At 38.9% G+C, this 22,528-nt stretch overlaps 1 protein-coding gene across 2 annotated transcripts in view; it reads left to right on the top strand.

The window, feature by feature from the left end:
* N4BP1 (NEDD4 binding protein 1) overlaps positions 1 to 22,528 on the top strand; it is a 50,329-nt gene that overhangs the window by 14,669 nt on the left and 13,132 nt on the right. For both annotated transcript variants that reach the window (XM_047078367.1, XM_047078366.1), the window contains exons 2-3: positions 13,202 to 14,892; positions 22,354 to 22,484. In XM_047078367.1, the coding sequence (XP_046934323.1) occupies positions 13,202 to 14,892; positions 22,354 to 22,484 (1,822 nt within the window). The remainder of the gene's footprint in view (positions 1 to 13,201; positions 14,893 to 22,353; positions 22,485 to 22,528) is intronic.

The following is a 22,528-nucleotide window of genomic DNA, read 5'->3' as shown; positions in this document are numbered from 1 at the left end:
TAAACATTTAAAAAATAAAAATTAGGACCAAAGCTCTCACTAATGGCATCACAGCATGGTATGCATCTACTTTAAAATTTTTTATTAAAATTAGGAAGTAAGGAGTATACCAAAATAATACATGCACATGATTAAAACAAAAAATCAAGAAGTACTGAGGGTTTTTTTAAGAAAGAATAGCAGTCCCTTGCTTCTGTCCCTTCCCAACTTCCTAAAAGCAATTACTTTTTACTGTTTTAGGTGTTTGTTTTGATGGTTATGTAAATAATTATAAAATACTGCTATTTCTTATTTTAGACACTATTCACTTTCTTTAAGATAGATGAGCTGAAACTACCCCCATTTTCCCATTTGCTATGGTCTGAATATTTGTGTTCTATCAAAATTTGGGTAGTGAAATCCCAGTGCCCGATATAATGGTATTAGGAGGTGGGGCCTTTGGGAGATGATTAGGTCGTGAAGGCAGAGCCCTCATGATGACATTAATGCCCTTGTAAAAGAGGCCCAAGAGAACTCCTTTGCTTCTTACACCACGTGAAAATACAAGGAGTCTGCACCCTAGAAGAGAGCCCTCACGGGACCACACTGGCACTCTGATCTTAGACTCCTAGCCTCCAGAACTGTGAGAAATAAATTTCTGTTGTTTCTAAGCCACCCAGTCTGGTATTTTGTTATAGCAGCCTGAATGGACTAAAACACCAATATAATCATCTTGTTTTTAGCTAAACCAAGAAATGGCGTTTATATAATTACGACTTATGTAAATATTACTGCAAAGCCCAGTACTGTATTACATTATGTTTTCCTTCTGATACAGCTTATAATTTTTCCTGTAATTTATCTGCCCTGTTTTTCATCTACTTGTGAAATAAATACATCCCTAATATTATACAAATACTCCTTTATATCTGCTATTCATTGAGCCTCCTTTTCTGGGAGAACGCCACTTGAGCCACTTTTCTTCCTCCACTCAGCTAGTTTCTCAGTTTGTTTGCTGCACAACTATAGTCTTTGGACTTCTATTTGCCAGTCTTGGATTGAATTTACTAATTACTTCATCTCCCTTATTTCTGGTGGCCTTCATCTTCAAATATTTTTTTTTTCAACGTTTTATTTATTTTTGGGACAGAGAGAGACAGAGCATGAATAGGGGAGGGGCAGAGAGAGAGGGAGACACAGAATCGGAAACAGGCTCCAGGCTCTGAGCCATCAGCCCAGAGCCCGACGCGGGGCTCAAACTCGCGGACCGCGAGATCGTGACCTGGCTGAAGTCGGACGCTTAACCGACTGCACCACCCAGGCGCCCCTCAAATATTTTTTAAGAAAGCAATGCATGGGACTAATTTTCTCAGCTTTTAGCATGTCTAGAAATGTCTTTAATGTGGATGGTACAGAATTATAGATTGAAAATCATTTTCCCTTATAATTTGAATGCACTGCTATCCTTTTCCCCCCAGTCATCCAGATTTCCTGTTGAGAATTTCTCACATTTTGATGGTCATTCTTTTATACATGCCCTGTTCTCATCCTGCCCCCAGGATTTTTTTCTTATGGGCCTTTAAAAAGTAATCATGCTTGAGGAGCCTTGGTGGCTCAGTTGGTTGAGCATCTGACTCTCAATTTTGGTTCAGGTTATGATCTCACAGTTCATGAAGTCAAGCCCTGTGTTGGGCTCTGTGCTGACAACATGGAACCTGCTTGGGAGTCTCTCTCTCTCCCTCTCCCACTGTCTTCCCGGCCCCCAATCTCTCTAAATAGATAAATAAACTGTTCAGAAAAAGTAATCATGCTTGGATATTCTGTGGACCCTTCAAGGTGGGATCTGTGTGCTTTAGTTCCCAAACAAGATTTGATGTAATCTTTTCACTAATTATACATAAGGTCTTGTGTATTTTAGCTCCAAGAAGTTATTTTTTGTTGTTTCTTTATTAAGTGCCATTCTGATTTTTTTGGAATGTCAGTTATTTGGATTTCTGATATCCTGGATGGACCCTTAAAAGTTTCTTTTCCCTCACAGTTTTCACTTCCTTGATTGTGGTACTTTTGGAGAGATTTCTTCCACTTTGTCTTTCACTTCTTCCGTTGACTTTTAATTTGGTCATGATATCCTTAATTTACTAGTACCCTTATTTTGATTATTTGTCTCCTTTTTTAGCATCTTGATTCCTGTTACATGAATTCATTATCATCTCATATCTTTTTGAAACCACTAATTAAAATTTTGTTGAAGTTTTCTTTCCTACCCTGTGTTATCTAGTTTCCTCCAGTTTTCCTCTATTTTATGTTCTACTTTATTGTTTTCTTTCATATTTGAGATTTTATCCTGATGTGGGTGTTTTTTTGTTTCATATGGAATCTGAAAAAACAGTTGGAGGCCTTGTGTGTGGGCAGGATTTGTTGTTAATAGGTGGGCTTTACCTTGAATCAATTCAGGAGTTAGCCCTTGTTTGAGAGGATATTTGTTCTAGAAGCCTGGAGAAACCTCTTCTTTCCAGGTTGGCTAATAGTTGCTGGCATTCCACTGAGTGGGTATGATCAACATTTTCTCAACTAGTGGCTGCTCAGAAGTCTAAACGGTATTTGACTCATGTGAATTTAGCCATGTGCTCACTTATGCTAAACAAGCAGCATTACTTAAATATTAACAGACAACAAGGAGGTTCTGATTCTGAGTAAGATAGAGCAAGTGTACTCTACCCTGTCACTCCTACTAAATTAGTTATAAAACCTGGACAGATGCATGGAGTAGCTATATGAGGATGCTTGAAAAGTAAAAAATACGACTAAGGAAGAAAACCATAACTCGGAGCACCACAAAATCGGTGGTGAGGTTGCAATTTTTTCCTGTCTTTTGTCCCCAGCCTGAATTCAGTGCAGCTCAGTCTGCAAATGGAAATAAGCACCAGGGCCTAGAGAGAGCAGTAGGAGAAGCCGGCTAGCTTGGACTCCAGGGGCAAAAGAGGGAGCGCCTAATAGAAAGCAAAGGCCATTTTTTTCATTCTAAGGCACACCAGCTTCCAAACAATCCAGTGATGGTGGCAGTGGGAGCTGGTAGGAACCAAAGTTCTAAGGGAGAACTTTCCTCTTCAATTGGTGATGTTGTGGTCCTAAGAGGGTGGAGCCAGCCTTAATACTTTTACTTTCTGTGTCCTTCAGATGACCCAGGCACAGCTGCAAAACTACAGGGCAAAGGGGGGTAATCAAAGTCCCAGCTTTCTGACTGGAGGATTGAAAAAAGAACCTCAGGGAACCAGAAAGCACTAGAAAGAGGGAAGAGGGAGCAGAGAGGGAGGAGCTCAGATAAGTGACTCCATAAAATTTGTTGATGACCTCCTGGGTTTAATCCCTAAACAGCGCATGTGGATCTACTTTTTATCAACATAACAAGGACTTTTGATAACTGAACTAACAGAAAAACCACCATCTAGGCCCCTGGCTGGCCTCTGGTAGCACTCAAGTGGACTGGTACAGGTAACACTGCAAAGACTTTACAAACTGAATTGATGCTACAATCATAACTTACTGAGCACTGGTTACAGCTTGCAGCCTAAATCTAACTAGGTCAGTTACCTGCTAGAACAGAGGTATCAACATTCATCATAGGATTTAAATAAGACTCAGAATCTCATAATATTCAAAATGGATACAGCACAAAATTACTTGGCATGTGAAGAACAAGGAAAATATCAACTGTCACGAGAAAGGAAAATATCAGCTCTCATGAGAAAAGACCACAGACACCAATGCCAAGATAGCAAAGATGTTAGAATTATCTAACAAACACTTTAAAACATCTATTATAAAAATGCTCCAACAATCACAAATACTTTTAAAACTAATTAAAAAATAGATTCAGCAGAGAAATAGAAGATACAAATAGAAGAACCAAATTGGAAAGGTTAGCGCTGAAAAATACAATAACCTAAATAAAATTTCACTGGATAGGCTTGATTTTAAAATGGAGGTGACAGAAGAGTCAGTGAACTTGAAGATAGAAGACAGAAGTTATCTAATTTGAATGAGAGGAGACAAAAGAGTGTGGCACTAAAAAAAAATTTGGAGAAACAATGGCCGAAGACTTCCAATATTTTATTTTAAACGTAAAACTTAAAAAGCTCAGTGAACACGAACAGAATAAGCTCAAAGAATTTCACACCTAGACATGATAACCACAGTGCTGAAACTGAAGACAAAAACTATGAAAGCATCTAGAGAAAAACACATGTAGGGTAGCAGCAATTAGAATGAGTATAGGTTTCTCATAAAAAACGATAGAGGCCAGAAGTGGCACCTTATTTTTCAAGTGGTGAAAAAAAGAACCAAAAATTCCCTATCCAGTGAAGTTATTCTTCGAGAATGAAAGTGAAATAAAACATAATAAAAATTCTTGGTTGAAGAAAAACTAAAGTTGTGAAATCATTGCCAGTAGCCTTCGCCAAAAGAATTGGTAAAGGAAGTTCTTCAGACAGAAATGATAACTATCTGGGTAAATATAATAGATTACTTTCTCCTCTTGAGTTCTTTAAAATGAGTTAAAAACAATTTATAGTATTGAAAACAATTTATAGGCTGAAAACAATTTATAGTATTGTCTGATGGGATTTCAAATGTATATTCATATAATTTGTGAGATAGCTATAACATACAAGGGAAAGCAGAGAGACTAGAGACCAAGGGTAAAGGATGATGGTGGTATTCTAAAATTTGTACCCGCAGGATTTTAAGTTAGGGAAGTGACTGATGGCCCAGAGAAATCAATGCAACTGAAAGAAGATTTTGATTATTTACATTTCCCAAGAGAAGGGGGCATACATCACCACACTGGGCTACAGGTAAAGCACTCAGAGTTTGGTCAGGAGACAGAAACAGGAGCAAGGGGGAAAGAAAGGCAAGGCAGGACAGGATAAACAGTTTAAGATTGGCTTGTTTGGATAATTTCAGTGGGCTTTCAGACATAGGGTCTGCTCTTAGTTGTCTGGTTCCTGGCCCAGGCTTGATACAAGGTAGAGGAAATATTGGCTTAGTATGTGAGTTAGATAAGGAGATGGGCATGGGGGCGCAACACTGGATCAGGCAGTCTGCAAAGGAAAGGCATGCTCCAAGCAAGTGGTCCACCACTGCTAGAAATGAGTTAGCGCCTGGAGATTAAGTCTCTATTCAGGTCTGAAAGTCCTCCTACGATGTCAAAACATTATAAGATATAAAAAAATATAAAACATGAATAGTGCAGATGGTAAGGTTTATACATTCTCGAAATAATAAAATATTGACTTTGAAGTGGATCAGTTATGTTATAATTGATAGCATAACTACTTTAAAAACTATATAAAGAGATACAGTAAAAAATTTCAATAAATAGGGGTGCCTGGGTGGCTCAGTCATTAAGCATCTGACTCTTAATTTTGGCTCAGGTCACGATCTCACAGTTTGTAAGATCGAGGCCCACATCAGGCTCTGTGCTGACAGCAAGGAACCTGGTTGGGATTCTTTCTCTCCCTCCCTCTCTGGCCCTCCCCCATTCACATTCACATTCTCAAAATAAATAAACATTAAAAATTTTCAATCAGTAAATTGTAATACTAAAAAATGTTTGTATAATGCAAAAGAAGGCCAGATTGGGGGAAAAGGAATTAAAAATAGGGAACAAACAGAAAACAAGTAAATGGTGGACTTAAATCCAAGCAACAATAATTTCATTAAAAGTGAATTGTGCAGGGCCCCTGGGTAGCGGTTGAGCATCTGACTCTTGGTTTTTGGCTCAAGTTATGATATCACTGTTTATGGGATCAAGTCCTACATAAGGCTCTGTGCTGACAGTGTAGAGCCTGTTCAGCCTATTCTCTTTGTGTCTCTCTCTCTCAAAATAAATAAACTTAAAAAAGGTAAAGTCCCAAACGTTTAACAACAACAACAGAAATGTGAATAGTGTAAACACACCAATTAAAAGACAGATTGTCAGAATGGATTTAAAAAATATATAACCAAACTATATGATATCTTCATGAAAGTTATTTTATATATAATGATACAGGTAAGTAAAAAGGAGGGTAAAACATACTGTGCAGTTACTAATCAGAACAAAGCTGGAGTGGTAATATTACTGTCAGACAAAACCTTCAGAGCAGAGAGGAATATGTACATAATGATAAGAGGATCCATTCACCAAGAAGACATAAGAGTGCTTAAATGTGTATATTCCTAACAGTGGAGCTGCAATATATGTGAAGCAAAACCTGGGAGAACTGACAGAAGAAATGGACACAGTTATAATTGGAAACTTCAGCATTCTGTCTCAACAATTGATAGAACCATCAAGAATATAGAAAAACTCGACAGCATCATCAACTGGGCTCAAATAGATGTTTTTTTAACACTCTGCCCAGCAGCAGCAGAATACATGTTCAAGTGTCCACAGAACATCTATCAAGATAGACCATATCCCAGGCCATAAAACAAATCTCAACCAATTTAAAAGAATTGAAGTCAGGGGCACATGGGTGGCACAGTCCGTTAAGTGTCCAACTCTGCTCAGATTATGATCTCACAATTCGTGGGTTCAAGCCCTGCATCGGGCTCCCTGCTGTCAGCACAGAGTTCGCTTTGGATCCTCTGTCCCCCTCTCACTCTGCCCCTACCCCACTCTTGCACACACATGCGCTCGCTCACTCGCTCTCAAAAATAAACATTTTTTAAAAACTTGAAGTGTGTTCTCTGATTACAAAGGAATCAAACTAGATAGAAATCAGTAACAAAGATAACCAGAAAGTCTTCACATATTTGAAAAGTAAACAACACTCTTGGATATTGAATAATTTCAAGAGAAATTTCAAAAATAAAATAAAAACTTGGGGCGCCTGGGTGGCTGTTGGTTAAGTGTCTGACTTCAGCTCAAGTCATGATATTGCGGTTTGTGAGTTCGAGCCCCACATCAGGCTCTGTGCTGACAGCTCAGCCTAGAGCCTGCTTCCAATTCTGTGTCTCCCTCTCTCTCTGCTTCTCCCCTGCTCATGCTCTGTCTCTCTCTCTCAAAAATAAATAAACATTAAAAAAAATAATAAAAATAAAAGTGAATATACAACACATCAGCATTTGTGGGATGTAGCTTAATGTAGAGCTGAAAGAGAACTTTTTTTTCTTAAAGTATGTTTATTAGAAAGCGCGAATGGGAGTGGCAGAGAGAGAATCCCAAGCAGGCTCCACAGTGTGAGTGCTGAGCCGGATGTGGGGCTTGAACCCATAAACTATGAGATCATGAGCTGAGCCCAAGTTGGACACTTAACCAACCTAGCCACCCAGGCACCCCCTGAAAGAGAAATTTATAACATATTATTTTAGAAAAGAATGAAGTCTTAATCAGTAGGCTTCCACCTCTTGGAACTCGACAGAGAAGAGCAAAATAAGTGCAAAACAACAGGAGGCATAATAGAAGTCCACAAATTTGAAAACACAGAATGATAGAGAAAAATCAAGGAAATAACAAGCTTGTTCTTTGAAAAAAAAATCAATAAAATTACCCTCTTATCAACCCTGAAGAGAGAAGACATAAATTACTAATATCAGGAATGAAACAGGGTATCAACTGTAGACCCTGCAGACATCAAAAAGATAGGGAAAACCAACAGCTTTACACATATAAACTTGACAACTTAGATGAAATTGGCCAATTCCTCAAAAAGTACAAACTACCCTAATGTACCCAGCATGAAATAGATAATTTGTATGGACCTAACAGCTCTTAAGGAAATTAAATTAATGACTTGAAAATTCTTGTAGAAGAACTCTCCAGGCCCAGACTGCTTAACTGGGAAGGTCTACAAAATGTTTTAAAAAGAATTGAGGCACCTAGGTGGTTCAGTCGGCTAAGCGTCTGACTTTAGCGCAGGTCATGATCTCACCGTTCATGAGTTCCAGTCCCACATCGGGCTCTGTGCTGACTGAACTCAGAGCCTGGAGCCTGCTTCAGATTTTGTGTCTCCCTTTCTTTCTGCCCTTCCCCCTTTTTTTCTCTTTCTCTTTCTCTCTCTCTCTCTCCCTCCCCCTCCCCCCAAAATAAAACATTTAAAAAAATAAAAAAAGAAAAAGAACATCTGGGGCCCCTAGGTAGATCAGTTGGTTGAATGTCCGACTCTTGATTTTGGTTCAGGTCATGATCCCAGGGTTGTGGATTTGGAGCCCCACACTGGACTCTGCACTGAGCTTGGAGCCTGCTTAAAATTCTCTCCCTCTGACTCCCTGCCATATGTGTGCACACGTGTGCGCGCACGTGCTCTAATAAAAAAAAAAAAACAGTTCTATACGTCTCTTGAAGGGAAATGCAAGAGAACACTTTGTTCACTCATTCATTACTATCTTCTTGCTAAAACCAGGCAAAGGTAGTACAAAAATGGAAAACTACAGACTGAAGTCTCTCATGAATATGGTTATAAAAGATGCAAAAAATGTTAATAAAACATTATCAAGTAGAATTAATCAATTATAAAAGATGTATACATCACGAGCAAGCGGCAATTATTCCAGGGATACAAGGCTTGTTCAGTATTCAAAAATCAGTCAGTGCAACCTACCATATTAACAGGCTAAAGAAGTAGTTGATACAGTAAAGCATTTCACAAGTTTTAATACCTGTTCATGTTCCTAGATGAATGGAATGCAGGATAACTTCCTCAATGTGATAAAAAAAAAAGTATATTAAAAAATCTAACATCATATTCAAAGGTAAGACTGTTTTCTGCCTGTGATTGTGAACAAGGCAAGAGTGTCAGCTGTCACCACTGCTCATCACAGTGCTGGGAGTTATAGCTAGTTCGATACAGCAAGAAAATAGAAGGCATAAAAGGTATTTGTAGATGACATACTTGTCTGCATAGAAAATCCGAAAGAGTCTATGAGAAAAAAATCCTGGAACTGGAAATAGACTCAGCAGGGTTTCAGGACACATGATCAAAATCAATTTATTTCTGTTTACTTAGCAGTGAACACATAGAAGTAAAATTTTAAATAGAGTGCCCTGTTCAGTCACTCAAAAAATAGAATATTTGGGTGTACAGGATTTGTATGCTCAAAACTATAAAACACTCATGAAAAAAAGCAAAAATCTAGACAAACAATTTGTTCTTGCAGAAGACTCAGCAGATGTCTGTTCGCTTCAAGTCAGTGTGCAAGTTCAACAAGATTGCTAAACAAAATTATTCTAAAATTTATATGGAAAGGCAAAGGAACTAGAATGGCTAAGAGCAATTTTTAATAGGAGCAATTACTATAAGACATTATGTAGTTAAGGCTGTGTGGCATTGGTGAAGGGCTGGATACCTAAATCAATGCAACAAAATAGGGAACTCATAAATATAGCCCCACATAAGTATGGCCAACTGATTTTTGACATCTGCAAAAGGAATTAAATAGAGAAAAAACAGTCTTTTCAAGAAGCAGTGTTAGAGCAATTAGATATCCATAAGCAAAAACATGAACCTCAACCTGAATCTCACATCTTATATAAAAACCAACTCACAATAGGTTGTAGATTTAGACATAAAACTTTTGGAAGATAACATAGGAGAAGTCTCTGGTTCCTGTGGCTTGATGAAGAAAAAAGCCAATAAACCTTAAAATTATAAACTTCTGTCACAAAAGACAAGAATGAAAAAAACTATAGGAAAAAAATACTTGTAAGCCACATATCTGAGAATGGACTTCTATCTAGAATGTGTCAAGAGCTCCCAAAACTCAACAGTAAAACTCAAACAATCCAGTTAGAAAATGGACCAAAAAATTGAGCAGTTCATCCAGGAGGGAGTGTAGATGGCAAGCAGCACATGCAAAAGATGTTCAACATCACTTGCCATTAGGGAAATGTAAACTAAGACCATGAGGAGATACACTACGTTCTTATTTTTTTTTCTTTTTTTTTTAAGGGGGGGGGGCAGAGAGAAATCCCAAGCAGGCTCTGAGCTGTCAGTGTGGAGCCCAATGGGGGGGCTCAATCTCATGAACCACAAGATCATGACCTGAGCCGAAATCAAGAGTCGGAAGCTTAACCGACTAAGCCACCCAGGAGCCCCACACTCTACTCTTAATATAACAGCTCCAGTAAAAAATAGTAGCAATGTCAAGTGCTGACAAGGATGAGGAGAAACTGGATCTTCTGGATCTCATATGTTGCAGGTGGGAATGTAAAGTGGTACAGCTATTCTGGAACACAGTTGGGCTGTTCCTTGAAATCTAAACGTTCACTTACCATATGGCCCACATTGCACACTGCTGGGCATTTATCCCAGAGAAATGACAAGTTCACATGAAAACCTGTACGTAATTGTCCATAGTTTCATTTGTAATAGCTCCAAATAGGAACAACCAAAATGTCATTCAGTAGATAGGTGATTAAAAATGTTGGGGCGCCTGGGTGGCGCAGTCGGTTAAGCGTCCGACTTCAGCCAGGTCACGATCTCGCGGTCCGTGAGTTCGAGCCCCGCGTCAGGCTCTGGGCTGATGGCTCAGAGCCTGGAGCCTGTTTCTGATTCTGTGTCTCCCTCTCTCTCTGCCCCTCCCCCGTTCATGCTCTGTCTCTCTCTGTCCCAAAAATAAATAAACGTTGAAAAAAAAAATTTAAAAATGTGTAGTTTGTCCATATCATGGAATAGTACTCAGCAATAAAAAGGAATGAACTATTGATACACTCACACCTTGGATGGGTTTCAAGAGCATCTTGTTGAGTGAAAAAGGTCAATCTCAAGAGGCACAAACTGTCTAATCCTATTTATATAACATTCTTGAAGTTACAACATTGTGAGAGACAAAAACAGCAGTTGTCAGCAGCTTAGGGATGGTGTGGGTGGAAGTAGGGGTAAATATGGCGAAAGGGTAGCATGAAGGTAATCTTTGTGGTGATGGAATAATTCTGTATCTTGATTGAAGTGGTATTTTCTTGAGTCTATACATGTGATAAAATGGCATAGACTAGATACACACTGTATCAGTGTGAGTGCCCTGGTTTTGATACTGTGCTGTAATTAGGTAAAGTATAAGTGATTGGAGAGAACTGGGAGAGCACACAGAACTCTGTCCTATCTTTGCAGCTTCCTGGAAACCTATAATTATTTCAAATTAAAATACTAAAAAAAACAACCTTGAGCCACAACCTAAATGCAGCATAAGTTCAAACAAGTAGCAAAATGTCCATTTGGAGGGGTTCAGGGATGCGGACTTCAATATTTAGCACTCTGCTTGCATATCTAGGAAGAAAGGATGTTCAGTTGCTGTGCTTTGTGTTTTAACGCAATTACAGTGTTACAAAATTAGCAAACTGCTCTAATAAACAGCGCTCCTCTATCCAGCACCAGTTACCTCTAATCTTTACCACTAAGTCCACAGACAGTCCAGGTTTGTACAGAGGACATAGGTCTCATGATTGAACATTATACTGCTTCGGTCAGATTTTTCCTGTGACATTTTCCTCATATTTCTGGAGTTTCATCTATTCACATGGATGTCATAGTTCTTTTTTTTTAATGTTTACTTATTTTTGAGAGAGAGACAGCACAAGCAGGGGAGGGGCAGAGAGAGAGGGAGACGCAGAATCCTAAGCAGGCTCCAGGCTCTGAGCTGTCAGCACAGAGCCCAACATGGGGCTTGAACTCATGAACCATGAGATCATGACCTGAGCCAAAGTTGGACACTTAACTGACTGAGCCACCCAGGTGCCTCTGGGATGTTGTAGTTCTAAATATGTAAACAAGGAATGTGTGTCCATTGGTATATAAATTTTAACTGAAGCCCCGTGGTCACTAGAAAAACATGTATGTAGTAGGTACATTTTGCAAAGCCTCATTGTCTCCAGTGTGGCGCAGGCTGAGCTTTTCAATAGCACCATTTCAATAACACTACTGTAATTTTAGTGTAAAGTACGGGTCAGGCTCATTTCTTACAAATGTCTTTCCAGAAAATTTTCACTGATAATTAAAGTGTTGTTACTATTTAGTAAGCACTAACTAGATGCAAGACAGTGTTGTTGGAGCTTTATTATCGAATCAGATTTCCTGAAAACACCTGGGATTGCACTATCCTCTCTCTTTTACAGTTGAGGACATGAGGTAGAGGGGCTGTGTAATTAGAGAAGACCCCCAGTCTCATGGCTGGGATTTGAGCCCAGAAACAGGCTCCAGTGCCCACATTCTTAACAAGTGTATCCACCATTCCTGTGCATGTGCATGCGAGTTTACTTCGTTCTTTAGGCCTCCAGTAGCAACCTAATTGCTAGAGAACCCAGTCCCTTTCTTACTTTATTGAGGCCTTGTTTAATAGCAACTTTGCTAGAAACTCTAGAAAAACTCAGTTTTCTGAGAGTGACAATACTGTCCAACATTCTCTGGTTCTGTATTTTTATTTATGTATTTATTTTTATTTATTTTTAATTTTTTTAATGTTTTTATTTTTGAGAGAGAGAGAGAGAGTGCAAGCAGGGGAGGGACACAGAGAGAGGGAGACACAGAATCCGAAGCAGGCTCCAGGCTCTGAGCCTAACACAGGGCTCAAACTCACAAACCGCGAGATCAGGACCTGAGTCAAAATCAGACGCTTAACCGACTGAGCCACCCAGGTGCCCCTGGTTCTTTATTTTTGAAAAACTAAACAGTTTGGCTTTTCTATTTAAAAAATTTAAAAAAAGGGGGGGGCATAAAATTATGTAGGGTATGCATTGTTCCAGTTGTCTGGAACATGTTGTTTTTTTTGTTTTTTGATGCCTTCAAAAAAATCAATTTATCTGGAAACTAAGGGGCAGTAGTAGCAAAGCAAAAGTGAAAGTTTGTTCTAGAGTAAATTGTTTGACTTTATTTTCTTATCTCTTAATTAGGTCATAGTACCAATAAATGCCTAGTAGCAAGCAAAAATGTTTGTTACTTATAGATGTAAATAAGTCCAGTCTTGTCCACGGTGCAGCTGGGCAGACCCCAAAGATCCTATTGCAAGATACATTATTGAGAATGTTACAGATACCTGCCTTTTAGACTAGCAAAGTTTTCAAGTCCAATGAAAACGAGTAAGCAACTTATATCTGTTATCTTAAATCTTTTTTTAGAACATGGCATTTTCCCCACATTATTACCATGCTTTTGATTTTTGTACAGCTTGACATTTGTAATTACATGTGTAACATGATATGTGCTGTAAAGAGCTTTTGTAAATTGATCTCATCTTCTGTTTACAGGAATATATTAAAGGAATCTGTGAACCTGAACTAGAAGAAAGAGAATGTTATCCCAAGGCCATGCACTGTATTTTTGTTGGGGCACAGAGCCTGTTTCTGAAGAGCTTGATTCAGGACACATGTGCTGATCTCTGCATTCTGGACATTGGTCTTCTTGGCATCAGAGGAAGTGCTGAGGCTGTGGTCATGGCTAGGAGTCACATTCAGCAGTTCGTAAAGCTCTTTGAGAATAATGAGAACCTACCCAACAGTCAGAAAGAATCCGAGGTAAAAAGGGAATTTAAACAATTTGTTGAAGCTCGTGCAGACAATTATACAATGGACTTGTTAATTTTGCCCACTTCCTTGAAAAAAGAGCTTTTGACACTTACACAAGGTGAGGAGAATTTATTTGAAACAGGAAATGATGATGTTACTGAAATTGGAGATTCTAAACGAACAGAGTTTACACAGAATGCTGCCACAGGGCTGAATATTTCCAGAGATGAAATTGTTTTGCAGGAAGATGCAAGAAATAAAGCTGGCACTCCTGTTTCTGAGCTTACAAAACAAATGGACACAATCTTTTCTAGTTCACAAGATGTACTTTTTGTTCCAATAAATGGTCTAACCCCAGATGAAGAGGCACTTTCCAAAGACAGAATTTGTCATAAAAGGAGATTTTCTGATTCTGAAGAAAGGCATACGAAGAAACAGTTTTCTTTGGAAAACGTTCAAGAGGGGGAGCTTTTACATGATGGTAAGACATTAGCTGGAAATGTAATCATTGACCTATCTGATTCTTCGGCGGATCCTGAAAATTTAAGTCCAGATGTAAAGGACACCACTGAGGAAATGGAATACAATATCCTTGTGAACTTTTTTAAAACCATGGGCTATTCCCAAGAAATTGTTGAAAAGGTCATTAGGGAGTATGGGCCATCTACTGAACCATTATTGCTCTTAGAAGAAATTGAAAAAGAAAATAAGAGATTCCAAGAAGACAGAGAATCTTCACCTGGTACTATGTGTCCGGAGACCAACAGAACCAAAAATAAAGGTGTTTGTAGCAGCATAAATGAGCTTACAACAGATTCTACTCCAAAGAAAATACAAACTCACACACAGCAAAATATGGTAGAAAAATTTTCTCAGTTACCATTCAAAGAATCAAAACCATGTACCTCAAATTGCAAAATTAACGCTTTCAAAACAGTGCCGATAGAACAGAAACAAGAAATCTGGAGTTCAAACCAGAATTATATGTGTAACATGGACCTTGAAACTGATGGCCTTTCACCCTCTGTTGTCCCTTCAAGTCCCAAAGAAGTTGTCAGTTTTGTTTCCAGAGGCGCTTCAAGTCACCAGCCCAGAATTCCAGTTTTTCCTGAAAATGGTTTGCAGCAGCAAGCAGAGCCCTTGCTTCCAAGTAATGTGAAGTCTGCCTGTGAAAACCGTTCCGGGTGTTGTAGCTCTCCACAGTCTAAGTCAAATTGTCCACCCCTTTCTCCACCAATGCCACTGCCCCAGCTCCTACCTTCAGTTACTGATGCAAGGTTGGCGGGACCGTCTGATCATATTGATTCCTCAGTTACGGGCGTTCAAAGGTTTCGAGATACTCTGAAAATACCCTACAAGCTCGAATTAAAAAATGAGCCAGGGAGAACGGATTTGAAGCACATTGTTATAGACGGGAGCAATGTCGCAATTACGTAAGTCCACTCTCTGCAAATCCTGTTACAGTTGTAAATAGGGCCCTATGCAGTGTCTCACAATTACATGCAGTTACAGGCACTACCCTGTGCATCTTTCTAGTTGATCTATAGTCTTACTGGAAAAAAACAAATACAAAAACCACGAAACAACTGTTTGGAAGGCTGGGTTATTCCATCTTCTAGAGTTGTAAACTTTGCTTCACCCTGCTGAACCTGTATTTCTGAGGACAGGAGATAGAAAATTTGTCTTTTCACTTTGCATTGCCTAGTCAGTGATAAACAACATAGTGACTTTTAAATCATTAGGTGTCTTTTTTTCTCTCTTTTAATCATTAGGTTCTTAACACCATGAATATCATTAGTTTTTGAGTACAAGGATGAAGCTTAAATCCAAAAAGATTTTTCTGACTCTATGTACTACAGTATGCTAGGGCTCTAGCCAAGATGCAGTGATAATGGATGCAGTGTACTTCTGTTATAATTTGTTGATAGAGTGATGGCAACTTCCTTTTCTAAGGAAGTTCATCAGTTTGAGCTTCATTTTGGTCTTCTGTTCTTACTAAAAGCTTGTGTATTTGTTTTTAGTAAAAAGAGTTAAATGATCATTTCTATCTCACCTGTCTTGGAACGCTTTGAAGAGTCTGATTTTATATGTATGTCCGGTACAGGATTGGGCTTCTTCTCTAAGAGGCAGTTTGATACAGTGACTAAGAAGAGGAGGGAGGTCGAGTAAGAGTCTCTGCCCCACTGTGGATCTGCTGCTTGACCTTGTGCAGGTTTCTGCCTGCTGAGTTTCACTTGCTGCAGTCTATTGCCTTTTGCCCTGTCCTGAGGTCATCTTTATCATGCCATTTCAACAACTGCTAGGTAAAGACTCTGCAGTTTTCAAAGTCAGTCACTCCATTGATTTTGAAGAAGTTTGCAAAGGTTTGGCACTTTAAGTAGCTATCACTCACGAAAAGGGGCACCTGGACTGGAATGAAGATGTTGAAATACTCTTCTGAATTTTGGCGAATGTGTGTGTGGCCTCTTTCCTAGGAGTTCTATGTTTGTTATGTATTTATTTTTTGTTTTGTTAATTTTTTATTAGAATTTTCAAACAAATACATAAAAAGGTAATAGAATGATTCCCTTTTTGGATATGTTTGGGATTCCCGTGTGTCCTTCCCCCACCTTCAGTAGTTCTCAGCTCTTGGCCAGGCTCCCTTCGTCTGTACCCCCACCTACTACCTTTCACCCGTGTAATTTTGAAGTAAATGTCAGATATGTTATTTTATCTATAAGTACTTTAATATCTTTCTAAAATAAGGATTCTTTTTATTTTTTGAATGAATTGTTGATGTATTTTGCTGTCAAAAGAAGAAAAAAAAAATCCCAGAATTTCACATGTTAAAGTTTGAAGATGGGCTGGAAAAATACATAATATACTTGTCTTCATTTCTAAATAATACTGTTTGTTGTTATTTCACTTTGCTTTTTGCCAGTTCTTTTGGGGGAAACCCAGCAAATGGCCCACAGCTGCATAGCATTATCTAAGTAAAATTGTAAAGTGCAATTTCAGTCACCCACAGTCCAAGCCCAGTACCAGTTCCTCATTGTGATGATTTCTTGAGCCAAATTATGATATGAAATTTAGGTCATGATTGTGAATAATATTAATCCTTTTTCATTTTTTATGAGTGGAAAGATTTCCCAAATAGGTGTTCAGAGACCTAAGAAATGCAAATTAATGTAGAATGAGCAGTGATAATGACATTATTTTAAAATCTTTTTGGAGTAGTAACCAGTGTATTTCTCAGAGGGGTCACTATTGGAGTTGTGTATAGTCCATCCATGATAGGATGTTTTGCATATCTAGTCCCTCCTACTTTGCCCATAGTACTGCTCCCCCACCCCCGCCGTCATTGTGACACCCCGAAACACTCCCACATATTTCCTAACACCCTTGGGTACAGTGCCATCTCTTTTGAAAACCACTGAATTAGGGGGCGCCTGGGTGGCGCAGTCGGTTAAGCGTCCGACTTCAGCCAGGTCACGATCTTGCGGTCCGTGAGTTCGAGCCCCGCGTCAGGCTCTGGGCTGATGGCTCAGAGCCTGGAGCCTGCTTCCGATTCTGTGTCTCCCTCTCTCTCTGCCCCTCCCCCGTTCATGCTCTGTCTCTCTCTGTCCCCAAAATAAATAAACGTTGGAAAAAAAAAGAAAACCACTGAATTAGTGCACTAAGGGAAACCATGAGTAGACTTTCATTAATTTTTCTTTTGAAAGCTGATTATTTGGGGAGGATTCCAGTTTTCTTTGAATTCACAGATGTCTTAGTTTAAAAGCAACATTTTTGTAAGGATGTATTATCTTAAAAAGTCAGACTTAATTTGATAAAGATTGATCTGAAAATATCAGTAACTAAAATTAACCTTTATTCTGGGGGTAGATTGCTTAATGCGCACAGGATTTTATTTTGGAATAACAGAAATGTTTTAGAGCAAAGTATAAGTGGTAATTGTGCAACATTGTGAATGTACTAAATGCCACTGAATTGTTCACTTTAAAATGATTATTTTAAATGTTATGTGAAATTCAACTCAGGTTTTTCTAAAAGTTGGGAAAAAATTAACCCTTGTTTATAATCAGTCGCTTCAGTATTAAGTGTGAATTATAGATTGTACGTTCCGTGAAGGAAGTGATTTGTATGTCCTGTTCACTAAAATACTCCCAGGTCCATGGTGCTAGTACATGGTAAGCACTCAGTAATATTTTGTTGAATGAAAGAATTAATGACTTAGGAAAGATTAGAATTTTTTAAATGATTTTTCACCATCTTTTTATAACTTGTTATTCGATTGTTATTATAGTGATCAGTTTAGATTAAATTTTAACTGAGACATTTTTCAACAAATATTTGGAATTTTCAGGCTGAAACACCTGTTATGTGTCAGGTACTATATCTTTTAAAACATAATATTCACACCAATTTTGTGAGGTAAAAATGATCTATTCTTTATATAACATGAAATGGCTTAAAAATTTTGTCCAAGATTATACTGGAGATGTGAGCTCATAGGCTCCCAGAGCCATTGTGTACCTTGTCTTCTCCCATAGAGAGTGAGGTTGGAATTTTCAGGCCTTGGCAACATAGGATACTTAAGTCTTGAGTTGCTTTAAGCAGTGCTGACTAAACCTTACTTTTTTGACCCACCTAGTTGGGGAAGTAGTTAAAAAAGAAATTTGAGCCCTTAATAGCATTTGTTGGTGTGATCCCCACTCTGAGGCAGCTCAGGCCTAGCTGTCCCTCGGTTTCTGCAAAGCCTTTGTTTATTAGTTTATCCAGCGTGCTGTCTGCAGTTCATACACTCTGTGAGAAATTCCAAAATACCGACTTCATGCTGCTAATTATGCGTATCTCTACTTGGTTTTTCCCCTTTGTCACAATGAGTCAAATGTGATGAGTAAATGGAAATTGTTTGCGGTGCACGGCTAGACATCACAGTGGTGGCTAGATAACACTCAGGCTTGGTCAGTCTGAAACTTCAGCATTAGGACACCTGACTTAACTTGGCAGCTAATTTTCCATGTAGGTGAGGTTTGCCCCTTCACTTGTCAGAGCTATATATTTTAACCATTTTTTCATGTGGTAGTCTTCTATATCCGGGTCTCATGGCTATTTTTATTAAGTGGAAACTATAGAAGGAAATTATTCTTCCCTGGGTAACTCCAAAAGGGTGTTTTGGGTTTTTTTTGATTTTTTGTTTTGTTTTGTTTTTTGTTTTTTTACTATTCCCCCACACTGCTGGGTCTGGTTCCATCACTGCCATGAGTTTTTACCAGGTGTCTGTCACCCATCTCCTCTCTTCTTGAGACACTCTTCCTTCCAGTTTACTGCCTCCTATAACAGGGAAAACAACCGGATGATGTGACTTGTTTCCAATTACAAGGAACAGGAGTTTACATCTCCCTTGCATACCCTGGCCTCTTGGCCCTAATATCTGCTCATTCTGCATTTGGAGCTGGGAGCCCCAGAGCTTGACCTTTTCAGAAGTAAAGGAGGAGTTAATGGTATATAAACCCTTTGAGTCAAAACAGACAGTTGATCTGGGTCTACATGTCAGCAAGCACCTGTGGCTTGACCGCAGGGATGTGAGGAGACTCAGTGGTTTCTGCCTAGGGCTGTAGGAGTTGAAGTGGGAAGTGGTAGGGATCTTCCATATTATTTTGAAGACACTAATTTGACTCCACTTAATTTTCTTCTGTAGTTCTGTTTTCTGGCTGAATCTATCTGTTTCCGCCAGAATTTCGAACTGCTGTTTTTATTCCTAAAACTACTCCGGAGATTTTTCAGGGTATCCAAAGTGATTTGATCTTATCACTGAGGATAACACTTTGGGAATTACTATAGAGCTCATGTTTCTGGAAATTCCATTTCTTCTTCTCTAAGCTTGGGCCCACTACAGAGCCACAACATTACATCTACTCGTATATCCCTTCATTCATTTCCTCAGTGACGCAGTGGAACAGAACTGGGGTCCACCTGCTTTCTACTATTGTCATCTAAAGAAGCTTTTGGGGTCCCTGGATGGCTCAGTTAAGCATCCAACTTCAGCTCAGGTCATGATCTCATATTCTGTGAGTTTGAGCCCTGCATCGGGCTCTGTGCTGACAGCTCAGAGCCTGGAGCCTGCTTTGGATTCTGGGTCTCCCTCTCTCTGTGCCCCTCCCCTCCCCCCAGGCTTTGTCTCAAAAATGAATAAACATTAAAAAAATTTTTAAAAAGCTTTTCAGGAAGAGAAAAAATTAGTACATGTTTGTATCTGATGAATAAGCCAAACTTTACAAGCTTTTTTAATGCATTTCTCTCGAGGATTGTTTTTTTCAGGACTTAACGTACATATCCCTTGGTTTTTCTAAGAACCAGTAGGCTGTGTTGTATTTTGGATTTTCATATTCAGGCTGTGGTTGACATGAACTCTATATCTGTTCTTGCTGTTAAGCAATTAGAATGATTTTTTTCTTTTCTTTTTTTTGTCATGCATAATTATTTTTGGGCTTTGAATTTTTTTTAATATTTAAAAAAAAATTTTAATTTACATCCAAGTTAGTTAGCATATAGTGCAATAATGATTTCAGGAGTGGAATCCAGTGATTTATCCCCTACATATAATACCCAGTGCTCATCTCAACAATGCCTCTTGCCCATTTAGCCCATCCCCCTACCCCAAATCTCTCCAGCAGCCTTCAGTTTGTTCTCTGTATTTAAGAGTCTCTTATGTTTTGTCCCCCTCAAGTGATTTTTAAAGATTTTTTTTAAAAGATCACATCTATAAAAATTGTCTCCAGCCTTTCTCCAGTAACAGATGTCCTGTTGCTACATTCTTGCCATATTTTGAATGCTTTTAGATAAACTATACTGAATTATTTCATCAAGAATGGGTTTGTTTACTTGTTTATGTTTTCTTGGGTAAAGCTGATGTCATTGTAGTCTCTTATTTATGGTTCACTGAGAAGAGAGTGGGTGTTAGCCTCTAAAAGGAGTTTCTGAGCTGCTCTTCTGGGTGTTAGAAGTTTATTGTGTGTCTAGCCTATTCCTGCTTTTGTGAGAATACAGATTTAGTTGGAGACAGTACCACTGTGGGGTGGTAGGAAGGCACTGGCCCAGGAGTAAGGAAGCCTGAGTAGTCCCAGCACAATCACCCTCTGGCAGTGCAGCCTGGGGAAGTTGCTCTGTCTTTCAGGGGTTTCGTTCTTTTTTCTAACAGGAATCTAACTCTGTTCTGTCTCCTAATTCTGTCATTCCAGTGTACAGTACAGGAAAGCAAGACAGGAAAGAAGAGGGATGATTGAGGACCTATCTCTAGAGATGGCCTCCTAGAAGAGGGTCTGGAATTGAGTCCCAAGGGCATTGGAGGAAAGGAATGGGCAAAGGTCTAAGAGTTGGTCTACAAAGAAAGCAGCAAAAAAACAAAAAACAAAAACAAAAACAAAAAACCTCACTGCCCAGGAAGAGGGAGATAGCAAGCCTACCCAGCCAGAAACGAGTGTGGTGATGCATGATGGTTTCTAGATCACTTCTGACTGATCAGGTATAGAGGGGATCTTGAAGCCATGCTCTGGGTTTTTCTGGAGGGATAGTGCCATTGAAAACCCTGAGCAGGATCAAAGACCTCGTGGCTGCATTTCAGGGTCTAAATGGAGTTTGAGGAGGGATTGGAATTAGGAGTCTGGAGTTGACTTGGAACACATTGTACCTGAGGTGGCAGGACTTCTAAGTGAAGGAATTAATCCACCAAGTGGTTTTGACATGGAAACACTTGACATGAAGAGAAGCCAGGACTGAAGATGCTGGATTTCCTGTCACTGGAATATAAGTGTCCGTTAAGATTAGTGAACATAGGTTATGCTCATTTCATAAACTGCAGCTTCACAGGGGTTTTGATTTTTTTTCTAATATTCATGGCTAGACAAATGGATTACCACCTACAAAATTTCAGACTTTAAAATACACTTAAAAAAATGTCCACTTTTACTTAGGTACTGCAGGCCACAACTAAATATTTTTTCTGGTTTCTTTTGAAATTTGTTACCACATTTTTGGGTGGGGTCACTTTTTAATCCACTATAATGTGGGGTTGTGCCCTGTGGGCCAAATCTGGCCACCACCTGTTTTTTGCAAATAGGGAACACAGCCACCCTCATTCATTTGCAGTTGGCAGAGTTGAGTAGTTCAGCAGAGACCATATGGCCTACAAAGCTTATCTGGCCCTTTACAGAAAATTGTATACTGACTCATATTCTGTACAGTTCCTTGTTCATTTGCATCTACTCCCAGTACTTTCTGCTTCCTTCAGCAAAATCATCTGCCATGGCCCCTAGTTAGTGTCACTGGAATCCTGCCCTCATCTTATTTCCTAGAAGCTGCAAACTGAGTAGGTTCCACGGTTCCCTAGAAAGGGTATGGAGCCCCAGAGCCAGGGTTACCCACAGCCTTTGGAAGTTGTAAGGACCATGTCCTGGAAGAGTCATCACGTCTACTTCTGCTTTAGCAACAAATTTCTTAATAAAATTCATAGAATATTCTTAGAGGCCATTGACTAGGCAGGGCTCTCTAGAATGGGCTCTTTATCTAAAAATAATAATAAAATAAAGTAAAAAATAGAAAGTGCAATAAACAAGTATTACCATGAAATTCAAGCTGCCTTCTATCTCAATATCACATTCAATTAAATGAACCAAACAAAATACAAGAAAAATCATAAAGCTATTAAGAATCACATTTCATGCAATAGGTTCTTTCTTGGCTTTGCAAGGTCACAGACTATGGAACTTAATGCCAAAAAATGTAAAAGGGAATGTAAAATGTAAAGGGAATTTCATTGCCATTGTTTTTGTTATGTATAGAGTTTACCTTTTCACATTTTCATGGTGAAATTTCACATACGTTAAGCTGAAATAAATTTTGTTTTCTTATAGCCACGGTCTGAAAAAGTTCTTTTCTTGTCGTGGAATTGCAATTGCGGTTGAATATTTTTGGAAGCTTGGCAACAGAAACATCACTGTATTTGTCCCACAGTGGAGAACAAGACGTGATCCTAATGTCACAGGTGAGGCAAACTGATCCTTCCAGATTTCTCCTTTTCTAGATGTT

Source organism: Lynx rufus, unplaced genomic scaffold (assembly GCF_022079265.1).
Source record: "Lynx rufus isolate CCGP_SWC_20201006 ecotype Redwood Valley unplaced genomic scaffold, mLynRuf1.p SCAF_16, whole genome shotgun sequence".
NCBI classification, from domain to species: Eukaryota; Metazoa; Chordata; class Mammalia; order Carnivora; family Felidae; genus Lynx; species Lynx rufus.
Note: the sequence above shows the minus strand (reverse complement) of the source record. Positions and strands in the feature narration are given on the sequence as shown.